This window comes from Lissotriton vulgaris, chromosome 11 (assembly GCF_964263255.1).
Source record: "Lissotriton vulgaris chromosome 11, aLisVul1.2, whole genome shotgun sequence".
Lineage (NCBI taxonomy): Eukaryota > Metazoa > Chordata > Amphibia > Caudata > Salamandridae > Lissotriton > Lissotriton vulgaris.
In genome coordinates, this window is record NC_141699.1 from 257,668,056 (window position 1) to 257,680,901 (window position 12,846).

At 48.6% G+C, this 12,846-nt stretch overlaps 1 protein-coding gene across 1 annotated transcript in view; it reads left to right on the plus strand.

Annotated features, from left to right (window-relative positions):
* The first annotated feature begins 1,102 nt into the window (after nucleotides 1–1,102).
* Nucleotides 1,103–12,846, plus strand: part of LOC147679612 (2'-5'-oligoadenylate synthase 1-like) — a 107,444-nt gene continuing 95,700 nt past the window's right edge. The window contains exons 1-2 of the mRNA XM_086943185.1: nucleotides 1,103–1,380; nucleotides 12,247–12,450. Coding sequence (XP_086799311.1) covers nucleotides 12,262–12,450 — 189 coding nt within the window. The 5' untranslated portion in view covers nucleotides 1,103–1,380; nucleotides 12,247–12,261. The remainder of the gene's footprint in view (nucleotides 1,381–12,246; nucleotides 12,451–12,846) is intronic.

Sequence of the window (12,846 nt, forward strand, 5' to 3'; positions counted from 1 at the left end):
CCTGGAGCGGGTTGGTCCATCCTCAATAGGCAGTTGTAGGAAAGGATGGGGCATACATAAGAGTTAGGGGCTTCTGGTTTGGTTAGGGTTAACTTGGTGGGGGGTTTATCAGTGGGTAGGAATGATCTGTTAGGCTGAGAGCAGTTTGAATTAGTAATTAAATAAATAAATAAAGAAGTGGTTTGATGTGTTGTTTATAACCTGTCTTAATAAAGTGGCCTTTTTTGCTGACTAAGAAGTTGTGGACAGTGACTTTATTGCGCGAGGGGGGACCCGGGGAGAGCTGTGCGCGAGCCGGTCTCTCCCCGGGTAGATTTGCGCAGGTCAATGGCCACGGCAGGTGGGGTGCTGATTAGTGAGGGCCAGGTGGGGGAATTAGGGCCAGCGCAGGGCAAGGGAGCATTGAGCATTAGGGAGGCGGGCGGCGAGGTTCGTTTTTGTCCCACCCACCCTTCCCTCTTTTTTCTTTAGGCCTTTTGTTTTTCCAGTGCTTACGTGCTGGTTTAGTTGGGTTTTTTATTTTTGCCACTTTAAGACTGGTTGTTTTTCTTTTTGGGCGGATTTTAGTGGGGGGTGGGCAGCCTGGAGCGGGTTGGTCCACCCTCAATAGGCAGTTGTAGGAAAGGAAGGGGTATACATAAGAGTTAGGGGCTTCTGGTTTGGTTAGGGTTAACTTGGTGGGGGGTTTATCAGTGGGTAGGAGTGATCTGTTAGGCTGAGAGCAGTTTGAATTAGTAATTAAATAAATAAATAAAGAAGTGCTTTGATGTGTTGTTTATAACCTGTCTTAATAAGGTGGCCTTTTTGGCTGACTAAGAAGTTGTGGACAGTGACTTTATTGCGCGAACACAGCTGGGACCTGAGCCCCGGCTGGTGCCGTCGAAAAACTAGCGCCTAAGAAAGCGGTTGGTGCGCTTGTGAGTCCTGCTGTTAACACCTTTGCTTTGGGCGCTATGAACAACGGCTAACTCCACAGGGAGCTGCAGCTACCTCAGAGACAGGAATCGCAACTTAAAACAAGCTTTGGCAGGAGTGTCGAGGGATAGGCATAGATGACACGCTGCAGAGGAAACGAAACCAAGGGCAGCGGAGGTCTATGCGTGTGAGTAATGTATGTGGGCTGCTTCGAGGAGGAGGAGGCGGACCTAGGGAGCTGAGCTGTTTTTACTTACACTCTTCCTGGCAAAAGTGCAGCGTCAGTCGGCTATCTGCTTCTATCACAAGGAAGGCGATAAAGTGGTCGTAAAGGTGCGAGCGACGTAGGATTGGAGCTGGGGATGCAGCGGCTCGAAGAAGACAGCGGAATCTCCTTTTAACACCAACCCCGCTCTTCACAAACTGAAGCGCAACATCAGACTCCAGCAGCAGCCGCACGCGTCGGTAATTGTGTGATCTATTCTTGTTTGTCACGTTCTGCATTCCCTGGTATTTTATGCGGATTCCTGACTTTCTCTCTCTCTCTCTCTCTACCTCCTGGTTTATTTACTGTCTCTGTGTCTTTCTATCTCTACGTCACCGTGTTAATTGTCAGACTTCGTGTTTCTCCTCTGTCTGTTTGCCTCCGTTGAATTCACTGTCACTCCTTCCTATCACCATGAGAGGCGCTGCATCTACCACCTGCCCCCGTCAGTCTCTGCCTCTCTGCATTTCTCTGCTGTGTAAGTTTCACTTTCAGTGGGTCTCTTCCCGTGTGCATCTGTTCTCTGTCATCACCTGCCCTGCAAACTCACTGCAATTGAACCCGGGCCCATAGAATGAACCCCTCCCCTCCCAAGGTGGTAGAAAGCACGCAGGAGAATCCAAGATTGCCAGGTCCATGCGTGGGGTGCTGCTCCAGTCCAGGTTTTTTTTCTTTGAATTCTGTGCTGTAGTCTTTTTATGCCATTATAAAACGGAAGTACAAGCCCCAGAAGTCTAAGGGGAAAAAAATTGGACCGGAGTAGTGCTTTTTGGACTTTTGAAAATTGTCAACTATGGAGACTGACAAAAATGACAATCGGGCATCCAGGACTGTGGTCATCAGACGTAGCATAATTTAACCAAAGCACGATGAAAACACAATAAAAACAGGTAAGCATTTTCAATAATGCAGTATGGACAATTTAGAGTACAATCCCCACTCCGTCGCCTCTAACAAGCACTTTGAAATAAAATAACAAAAAAGAAATGTCACACGCACTCCCCTTAACTAATAAAGGGTAATGAGATCTCTAGAGTTCCTGCTCTTCTTTTTAATTTTAATTTGCAACTGAGACTGTAACTAGCCAGCCACTGACCCATATACATTATACTATAGGCAACCCCGGTGTAGAGCTAGAAGATCTAGGACCACCAGGATGCTAGCTGCCCCCCCCCCCAAACCCCACCCCGTGGCTGGCAAATCATATTCCCATCTAGAGGATGACAAGAATAGAAGTCCACTTTATCCCTTGTAGCTTTTTGTCACATTTTCGGTGGCAGCTGGCACACAAGGAGGGCGGTGGGGTGGAGGCAAAAATAAAATTAAAAAATAAGTAAAGAAAAAAAAAACACTTACCTTCCTGGCGCGACTTCCTCCCCCTCGCTCAGGATTTCTCCAGGCAGGCAGGCACCAGTAAAAACTGCAGGGACCAATCCTGGTGCTGCTCTCATGCTCACTCACCGCTCCCTAGGACACTGAAGCCCTATGCTGTTTAAGACAGCTGGGTTAGAGAGGTTTAAAATGTGCATGTCTGGCTGGCCATTGCAAGATAGCCGGCCAAAAAGAAATGCACTTTAAGCTTCAAGTGCCTTGCCCAGTGGTGCGACGAAAGTTTTAAGGGCCTCCCACCCCCGCCCCCCCCCGCCAATGTACACGGAGGGGCCCCCGCTCCGGATTTTACCTGGAACGCTCAGACCTGAGTACTGTGCCGAGGGGGCCCCCTGATGCTAGGGACTCCCCGCACCATTGGGGATGTGGGGGCCTGTGTTACGCACCTGGCCCTGCCCATCACTACTTTCTGCTGCTGCCTGACTGGCAGCGGCAGGAATCACTAGCCCCGCCCCGTCCATACGTTCGGCTCGGGACGGGGTTTTGAAAAATATAATGGTAATAAATTAACTTCATTAGCAGTTTATTTTTCTCGCTCTGGGGCAATTTTTCAGTGGGGCGATGCTCCTCCACCTTAACGGAGGACCTGCCCCTGGACATTTCGCCACCTATATAGTGGTGTGGGTGGGTACTTACTATAATTTGGCCTCACCTCTGCACAGAGGCCAATCCTATTACCCCTCAATCATTTAAAACCCTCCTAATTGAAGGTACTCTAAGACTGAGGCCTCAGGATTGTGGTTCACAGACTTGGCACAGCTTAATTAAAACATCATTTTTATAACCATTGACACAATAAAATAGGTACACTTTTTGAATATTGCTGTATGGACAACAGCATAGATAGAGCGAGGTATAGTACACGTATATTGCAATCATAACCCCTAGTGATGATCACATTATCCATCAATTTCAAATGTTCTACTTGCATCCTCTTGAGGGGTTGAAGCATACCATCAACAATAGGAATCCCTTCAAACGGGCAAGGTGCATCACACCAACAAGCATACACATAAAGTATGAAGGCACTTTATATTTTTTGCATGATACATAACACTAATCCACAAAGCAGCCTAAAACTACAGTCTAATATCAGGGAAAGGCATATTGCCCCTCTCCCCCCTCCAATTGGAGATCTATCCTAGCCCTCCACTGTCCCATATAAATTACACTACAAGCAACCCATGAGCCAAACGTAGAGATTTCCGGACCTATCTCAGGACCGACAGCCCCATGGCCTGTGAATCATATCCGCTCTAGAGTATGACAACAAGAGAAGTAAGATGTCCAGAATTGCCTGGTTTAGCTTTTTGTGAAGTTTTTCAGCCACGGGACCAGGAAGTTACTAGTGAATTTGCCCTCCTCTACCAAAACAGGGTCCTCCTGACATTAGCATCCATTCCTCAACGAGGAACCTGCAAACAGCTTCTGAACGAAATTATTCGTTTTTTTCAAGAATTTGTTCATTGCTCTGAGGCAAGGTCCATCCAGCCATGTTGCCTTGGTATAATTTGTGGTAAGAAGATTGAGACTTCTGAGAGTCGCTACTTCACTCTAGATAGCTTTGATCTAAAAAAAAAATCTGAGTTCTTGTCTCCTGAGGAGAGACGTCATTGTTTAAAGTGTGTATTATTGAGATTTTATGGAATGGGATCATCCCAACCAGGAAACTTTCCAGGAAAACAAATAAAAGCTGTAGTTTGAGTCCACCAACAACAAACAAAAGGCACTTAAGCCTACGTGTAACTGCTCTGCCTACATACTAGAACCCTGGAAACTTTTGCATACTCTGTGAATGAATGCATGGCCACACTGATGGATATTGACCCATTTTGGCAGAGAACTCTGAAAGAGACAAAAATGCAATAGATAAAGTCCACATCCCGGCTTACATTGCAAATATGCAAGCGATCAGAAACACAAAGGGATGTCGCAGTAGTGGCTAAAGAAGATGGAGTCTCATATAATGTCAAAAGTTGGATGTCCACCTCCCTAGCCTTCTGATCACTACTGGAGGCATACAATCACCAGAGAAGCCATAGCTGCCCCAGTTCTAAAGCAATGGGACAGGAAACCCACTTGGTCGAATCCTATTTAAACTAGTATATTTTACACAGCGTAAAAGTTAAAAATGCGTGAGAGGTGTGCCATTCTGATGTAAGAGGAGATCTGGACGCGCCTCTGAGGTGAAAAACTCGTTTACCGTAAGGCCCAAAAATGTCATCCAATAATCCAGACAGAAGTGCAATGGCTCAGAAAGGTAAAAGATAAGGCTGTAAGAATTTTCAGTGCCTCAGTTAATCTGCCTATGTCTATGGGCCTCCATGTACCATGCTTGGAAAGAAACACACACACTCCTACCCCTTCATGGCCTTTTTGACCCCCGCGTTCTTTGTGGGGTTCCCTACTTCTCTGAGAGTGGCAAAAAAAAAAAGCAATAGCAGACAATTGGCTTCTAACTTAACCCACTGATTTTCCTGCTCTTTCAGATTTGACAGGAAATCTGGGATCCCCCACTGTCTTAAATCAAGTCCCCCTGTTGCTTGCATCAAACATTTTGGCAGCCCACCAAGCTTCCTCATTTGCAGACATGGTCCTAGGGGCCAATGAAGGTTTTGTGATTTTATCTGTGTTTTTATTAGTGGTATAAATTGATTGTCATAAAGTTGTGTTTTGCTAAAATGATCGATATGGAAAAACAATCTTTTGACAACTAATGATCTACTAGGTATTTGGTTTAATATGTGAGAAGAATTAAAGATTTTCTTTTAACTGAGAAAACTTTTTACATAGTAGATGCTAAAATTTGAAAGATTAATAATTGTGTAATACATTTGACACTTTTGCATAACACATGAATCACTGTTTTTGTAGTGAGTTATCCACGAGCCAACTGTTAAGAAGGATTATTTGTGAATAATTTGTATGAATGATAAGAGTGATCAAAAAGAGATTTGTGGGAAAGGATACATTTGTTGTTAAGTTTTATTTCTGTGACCCTGTCCTTTTCCCAAAAATAGGGCACCTCTCCCACTTTGTGCAGCCAGATGACAGACAGTGCCATTGATTTCATCTAGAAAATGGAGCTAAAATTCATAGGTCCTTTCACGTCGCTAGATTTTGTGATGTTGATGTTTCACCTTTAAATCTGTCATCGCTCTCACAATGTTTCTTGAGAAAAACCTCTTTGAGGGAGAATACATTGATCCACCAGTACTTGCAGCTGATGCAGGGTGACTTTGCATTCTGATACACAAGCCCCAGTTAAGCCCTGAAAGCTTCGACCTTGGACTGTCGCACTCTTCATACTGTTCTTTTTGCACCAGGTATTTTCTACCCACACTGCTTTGTGTTCCTGCCCCTTTTGCTCGCACACTGCCCACTCTGCTTCTTGCCCTACGTGCAGTATCTCTTCTTCTCCCACACTCCCCTACATGCCTCATTTGTAGGGTGACAAAATGGTTCCATGTCACAGGGAGACCACTTTTCCATTACTGTAATTAACTTTTACCTATTATTGTTATCAGGTGTGTTGGCCCTTCAAAATGAGCCAGGACTACAACTCCCGTAATGCACTGATAAGTTAAATCATAACCCAGAACCGGAAATCGTGTGTCTTGGTGACATGCATGCAGCCATTTGGTCACTCAGCTCATTTTGCACACTGCCCTCTCTGCACTTCAGCTGACACAATGCTGCTGCAATGAAGGGGGGGGGGGGTCAAGTCTGGGGGTCGGTACCCTCAGCTGAAACATCATGGGGGCTCGAGACCCACAGCCGTACAGTGGTTGGTGCCTATGAAAAGGACTTGAGTCACTTTGGCTGCTGCTGTCTAAACAGCTGCTTCGGTGCGCTTTGTCCGTCTGCCTCGGAGAGCAGCAAGTGCCGTGAGGAATCGAAACTTACAAGTAGACCTTGTGACGCAGAAGGGTAAACTCACAGGCAGAAACGCCCTGCTTCCGAGGAAACGAAACCGAGAGATGGCCCAGGGGAGTGTATTGAGGAGGAGGCGGACCTGAAGAGGCGAGGAGCCCCCCCCCCCCCCTTGCTGCTGTGTAAAGTGTCGGAAGGGCGATCATTGGGCCGTAATCTAAGTGCGTGTGACGTAGTGTCGGGACTCTAGGCTGGAACAAAACCTATTCAGAGGAAGAGAACCTGATTTTAACACAAATCTCTTTAAATTGATAGAGAAACCGAACTCCAGCATTATTAACCCGACCGGCTAAGCTCGGCTATGTTTTTTTTTTAGGTCTCGCCTGTCGATGCGCATGCGCATCGAGCAAGCGAGACTATGGGGGCTTATCCACTCTTTATCCACTGCAAGGAATCGTGGCGATTCCTTGCAGTGCACGAGAAATGTAAGCTCAATGCGCATGCGCATTGAGCTTAAATGCGCGTGCACATGCCCCCAGCCGCCTGCCTTGCCTACTCTCTCTCACAGCCTCCCCCAGCTCCGCCCCCTCACTTCTTGATTGCACGGCCGCTAGGCCGTGCCTCCCCTACTCTCCTCCCCCCTCCTCCTCCTACTCTCCTCCCCTGCCTGCCTGCCGTGTCGCACCTCTCCCCTCTCCGCCCCCTCCCCTGCACTCCCCAGCCATATGTTGCTTTTTTCGCTGCTGCCTTTACCACAATGGCTCGTCCTTCTAAGCAGCTGGTAACACGCTACTATTACATGCCGTGTCGCACCTCTCCCCTCTCCGCCCCCTCCCCTGCACTCCCCAGGTCGCTTCACAGATCGAAGAAGAATCCGTGAAATTAGCATCTCTTTTATTATACTGTGTTTTTTTTCTAAAGTGCTCAAAAATCTTAGCGCTTCCGTGTAACACTATTGCGTGTTGTTTAGTTTGAAAAAGAATCCATGAAAATCGCAAATAGACGTAAATAACGGCCTCCTATTTGAAGATGCAAATCCTACATAACAAGAACGTAATAGGAAGTGTGTTACAGTTGGCAAAAGGGTTCAGGAAATTACACGTGTCCCCGTTGTATTCCGATCATGGGCTTGACGGTCGAGGGTTCGAATGCCAGTATCACCCACTCTCTCTGCCGACTTCCGTAAATGACTTGCAATTAAATATGGAAATAATGACGCGCTGTTTGCAGCTCATACGGAATAGCGCTCCGAACGGCTGTATGCAGCGCTATAAAAGACAAGTTATTGTTCACACTCGTAGTGAACCATTCCACTCGCAGTGACGGGATCTGCTCGTCGATATATATCTCACATTGCCAGGGAAGTTTCCAGGCACTAAGCATAGTAGATAAATGAAAACATCTGTATTGTGCCCTTAGAGGAAACGATCCCTACGTTCTATTCATTGGAGCGACTGCAGGTTAATAGGTGTGACGTCATAAATACGGCACTCAGTTAATTTAGACATGTTGGCGCCAAAAGCTTTGTGCACTAGCGCCTCGGGAATACTGCAATCTAGCGCTCAACGAGGCCGGACAGCTGTGTTTCATCCTCTCGAGCACAGACCATATGCACAAACACAGGGGCAACCCTGACACCCAAAAGCTCACTTACGTACATTTGTAGTAAAATCATACATTTTTAAGGTAGTAAACTCACTCACTCGCTCACCCTCACTCATCCCACACCCTCACTCACCCTCAACCCCTCACCCTCACTCAACCCCTCACCCTCACTCACCCTCAACCCCTCACCCTCAACCCCTCACTCACCCTCACTCTCACTCATCCTCACTCACCCTCAACCCCTCACCCTCACTCATCCTCACCCTCACTCACCCTCACCCACCCTCAACCCCTCACCCTCACTCACCCTCACCCTCACCTTCACTCACCCTCAACCCCTCACCCTCACTCACCCTCAACGCCTCACCCTCAATCACCCTCAACCCCTCACCCTCACCCACCTTCACTCACCCTCACCCTCACTCACCCTCACCCTCACTCACCCTCACTCACCCTCACCCACCCTCAACCCCTCATCCTCACTCACCCTCAACCCCTCACCCTCACTCACCCTCAACCCCTCACCCTCACCCTCACTCACCCCCACTCACCCTCAACCCCTCACCCTCAACCCCTCACCCTCACTCACCCTCACCCTCACTCACCCTCAACCCCTCACCCTCACTCACCCTCAACCCCTCACCCTCAATCCCTCACCCTCACTCACCCACACTCACCCACACTCACCCACACTCACACTCACCCACCCTCACTCACCCTCACCCTCACTCACCTTCACCCTCACTCACCCTCACCCACCCTCACTCACCCTCACTCACCCTCACCCTCACCCACCCTCAACCCCTCATCCTCACTCACCCTCAACCCCTCACCCTCACTCACCCTCAACCCCTCACCCTCACTCACCCCCACTCACCCTCAACCCCTCACCCTCACTCACCCTCACCCTCACTCACCCTCACCCTCACTCACCCTCAACCCCTCACCCTCACTCACCCTCAACCCCTCACCCTCAATCCCTCACCCTCACTCACCCTCACCCACACTCACCCACACTCACCCACACTCACCCACACTCACCCTCACTCACACTCACCCACCCTCACTCACCTTCACCCACCCTCACTCACCTTCACCCACCCTCACTCACCCACCCTCACTCACCCTCACCCTCACTCACCCTCAACCCCTCACCCTCACTCACCCTCAACCCCTCACCCTCACTCACCCTCAACACCTCACCCTCACTCACCCTCAACCCCTCACCCTCACTCACCCCCACTCACCCTCAACCCCTCACCCTCAACCCCTCACCCTCACTCACCCTCACTCACCCTCAACCCCTCACCCTCACTCACCCTCAACCCCTCACCCTCACCCTCACTCACCCTCAACCCCTCACCCTCACTCACCCTCAACCCCTCACCCTCACCCTCACTCACCCCCACTCACCCTCAACCCCTCACCCTCAACCCCTCACCCTCACTCACCCTCACCCTCACTCACCCTCAACCCCTCACCCTCACTCACCCTCAACCCCTCACCCTCAATCCCTCACCCTCACTCACCCTCACTCACCCACACTCACCCACACTCACCCACACTCACACTCACCCACCCTCACTCACCCTCACCCTCACTCACCTTCACCCTCACTCACCCTCACCCACCCTCACTCACCCTCACTCACCCTCACCCTCACCCACCCTCAACCCCTCATCCTCACTCACCCTCAACCCCTCACCCTCACTCACCCTCAACCCCTCACCCTCACTCACCCCCACTCACCCTCAACCCCTCACCCTCACTCACCCTCACCCTCACTCACCCTCACCCTCACTCACCCTCAACCCCTCACCCTCACTCACCCTCAACCCCTCACCCTCAATCCCTCACCCTCACTCACCCTCACCCACACTCACCCACACTCACCCACACTCACCCACACTCACCCTCACTCACACTCACCCACCCTCACTCACCTTCACCCACCCTCACTCACCTTCACCCACCCTCACTCACCCACCCTCACTCACCCTCACCCTCACTCACCCTCAACCCCTCACCCTCACTCACCCTCAACCCCTCACCCTCACTCACCCTCAACACCTCACCCTCACTCACCCTCAACCCCTCACCCTCACTCACCCCCACTCACCCTCAACCCCTCACCCTCAACCCCTCACCCTCACTCACCCTCACTCACCCTCAACCCCTCACCCTCACTCACCCTCAACCCCTCACCCTCACCCTCACTCACCCTCAACCCCTCACCCTCAATCCCTCACCCTCACTCACCCTCACCCTCACTCACCCACACTCACCCACACTCACCCTCACTCACCCTCACTCACCCTCACTCACACTCACACTCACCCACCCTCACTCACCCTCACCCTCACTCACCTTCACCCTCACTCACCCTCACCCTCACTCACCCTCACTCACCCTCACCCTCCCTCAACCCCTCACCCTCACTCACCCTCAAGCTATTAATTTAGCTATTTAGAAAAAACAACACATAAATAAAAAACAAAAAAATAAATAACACCTATAGCTCAAACTTTCCTACTGCGAGACCTATTGCATTTCCAATGCAATAGGTCTCGGAGCATTTGAGTTAGAGCTTTTAGAAATGTTTATGGCTTTTTTTTTTAATTCTTTAGCATTGGCTACAGGAAACAAAAATGCTAAAGATTTACAAAAAAACCCATAAACAATTCTAAAAGCACTAACTCTAATGCTGCGAGACCTATTGCATTTCTAATGCTTGTTTTTTTGTGGTGACATTTTTACATTCCGTGGTAGTTTCTCGGCAGTAGAGGTGAACGAATCCACGATCCATGCACAATTAATTGCACTTCCAGAAATCCATTTTTGAAGGTGCTCTCGCATGTGATAATGAAGAAAAATGAGGCTGAATGATATAAAATATCTGCCCAGGGTCACACAACTTGATTAAGCAGGGTAGCCAGAAATTGTGACTTGAGGACACTTTTTCTGGTTTTACTTTGTGTAATTCAGCAACTAAATGGTATTAATTGCTCGCCTATTTAGCTAAAATATTAATGATTTATCTTTCATTCTTGGCGCTTGACGCTAGACCGTGGGTTGTAGGCAGAAGGCTCGGCTTGGGCTCGAGGTTCCAAAAGGGCCGGGAGCTAAGCCATAGCCAGGCTTGAGCTTTCAGTGTCTCCCCCACCTCTAGTTCTGCATTTCCACATCAATCACTATCGTTTCCCTTCATCCGGGTGACCTTTTTTGTGCAAACCTTTACGACTTACCCTCCCCTCTGTTTATTTCTGTTTTTCTCGCTCTGCCTCTGTTTTATTTACTGTCTCCATGACTCTGTAATCGTGTGTTAACAGTATCTGTCACCGTGTTTAGTGACTGTCTCTGTATAACTCTGTTTGCCGCCATTTGATCCACCACGAGCATAGACTCAATCGCGTGAGAGGACTACATTCCGGCCCCCACCATTGTATCCACTCTGGACGAAACCCGCCGACTATTATTTCCGCGATGACCCATATTCCTTTTTATCCCCGAGTCCATCCCGAAACCTTCGATATTTTAAGGATTTCGCTTCCATCGTACGACCGTGTGGTCATGCGCTCTTCATCTTTAAGGCGCTTTCTGGCATTTCCACCCAGCTGTGGTTTATGTCACTTAATAGCAATACTTAAAGGCATGAATTCAATGTCCTGAAGATGATCCCTGTATTCTCACTTAGGGATCGAAACGTCGTCGACCATAATACACTATATGCCCAGAATTACAATGTATAAATTGAAGCAATAGTGTACTCCTTGCATTTCTGTCTGTTAATTCACATAATCCACAGACCGTCTTTCCCTTGCCTCAAACCCCTCCCCTTATGTCTGATTTGTCTTAAGTGTGGTAGTAGGACACCAGCGGTGTCCCACTTGAATTTGCATAACATTTACTGTTATATTTTGTTATTCTATATTAAATACTGTCCGGCTGGACAAGGAATATAGCAACTATCTAGTCTATATTTATTCTCTGAAAATATTTGAAACTGTCTAGGGACCACTGTCTTTAGAAAACATTGAATTCACTGTCCATGTTTCCATGTATTCTCTCACAGCCACTATTTCCTTATTTCACCGGGTGTCTCTCTATCTACGACTCCCCCTGTCAGTCTCTGTCTGCCCTTGCTGTGGAATTTTCAGTGAACCTCTCCCCACTTTCCTCTGTTCTCTTTCTCCTGTTAGTCCTGTTGAAAGAACATGGCTGCCATTCCCGACCTCTACCTGTGCCTCGCCAATGACCTGGACAAGTACATCTACGACCACCTTCAACCCAATGAGGCCTTCCTGACACAGGTGAAAGCAGCCGTGGACACAATCTGTGAGTTCCTGAAAGAAAACGTTTACCGAGGCCACCCCTCCAAGACCAAGGTGCTTAAGATAGTGAAGGTAGGTGTCTGCAAGGGCTGGGGCTGGGTCACTGGAGGTGTCGAGTGGGCAGACTTGGAAAGAGGAAAAGACACCAAGGGCAGAAAAACTGCATACCCCCCAACTTTTACAATAATAATAGAGCGACAAATGGTATCAGGACCAGGGAAATGACCATACTCGCCTTGTAATAAGTTAATTTGAGTAATTGTGTTTATATGTACATGATCACGGAATATGTATATACAAATAGAAAATACTGGGCCCTCTGTAGTTTAACCGCATCGCTGCTGCGGTGATTTTTGCGCTGTGCGGCTGTTTTCAATTTACCGCGATACATGACGAGCTCAGCTCGTCATCCGCACACGTCACCCGTGGCTGATGACGAGCTGAGTTTGTCATCAGCATCGAAGGGGT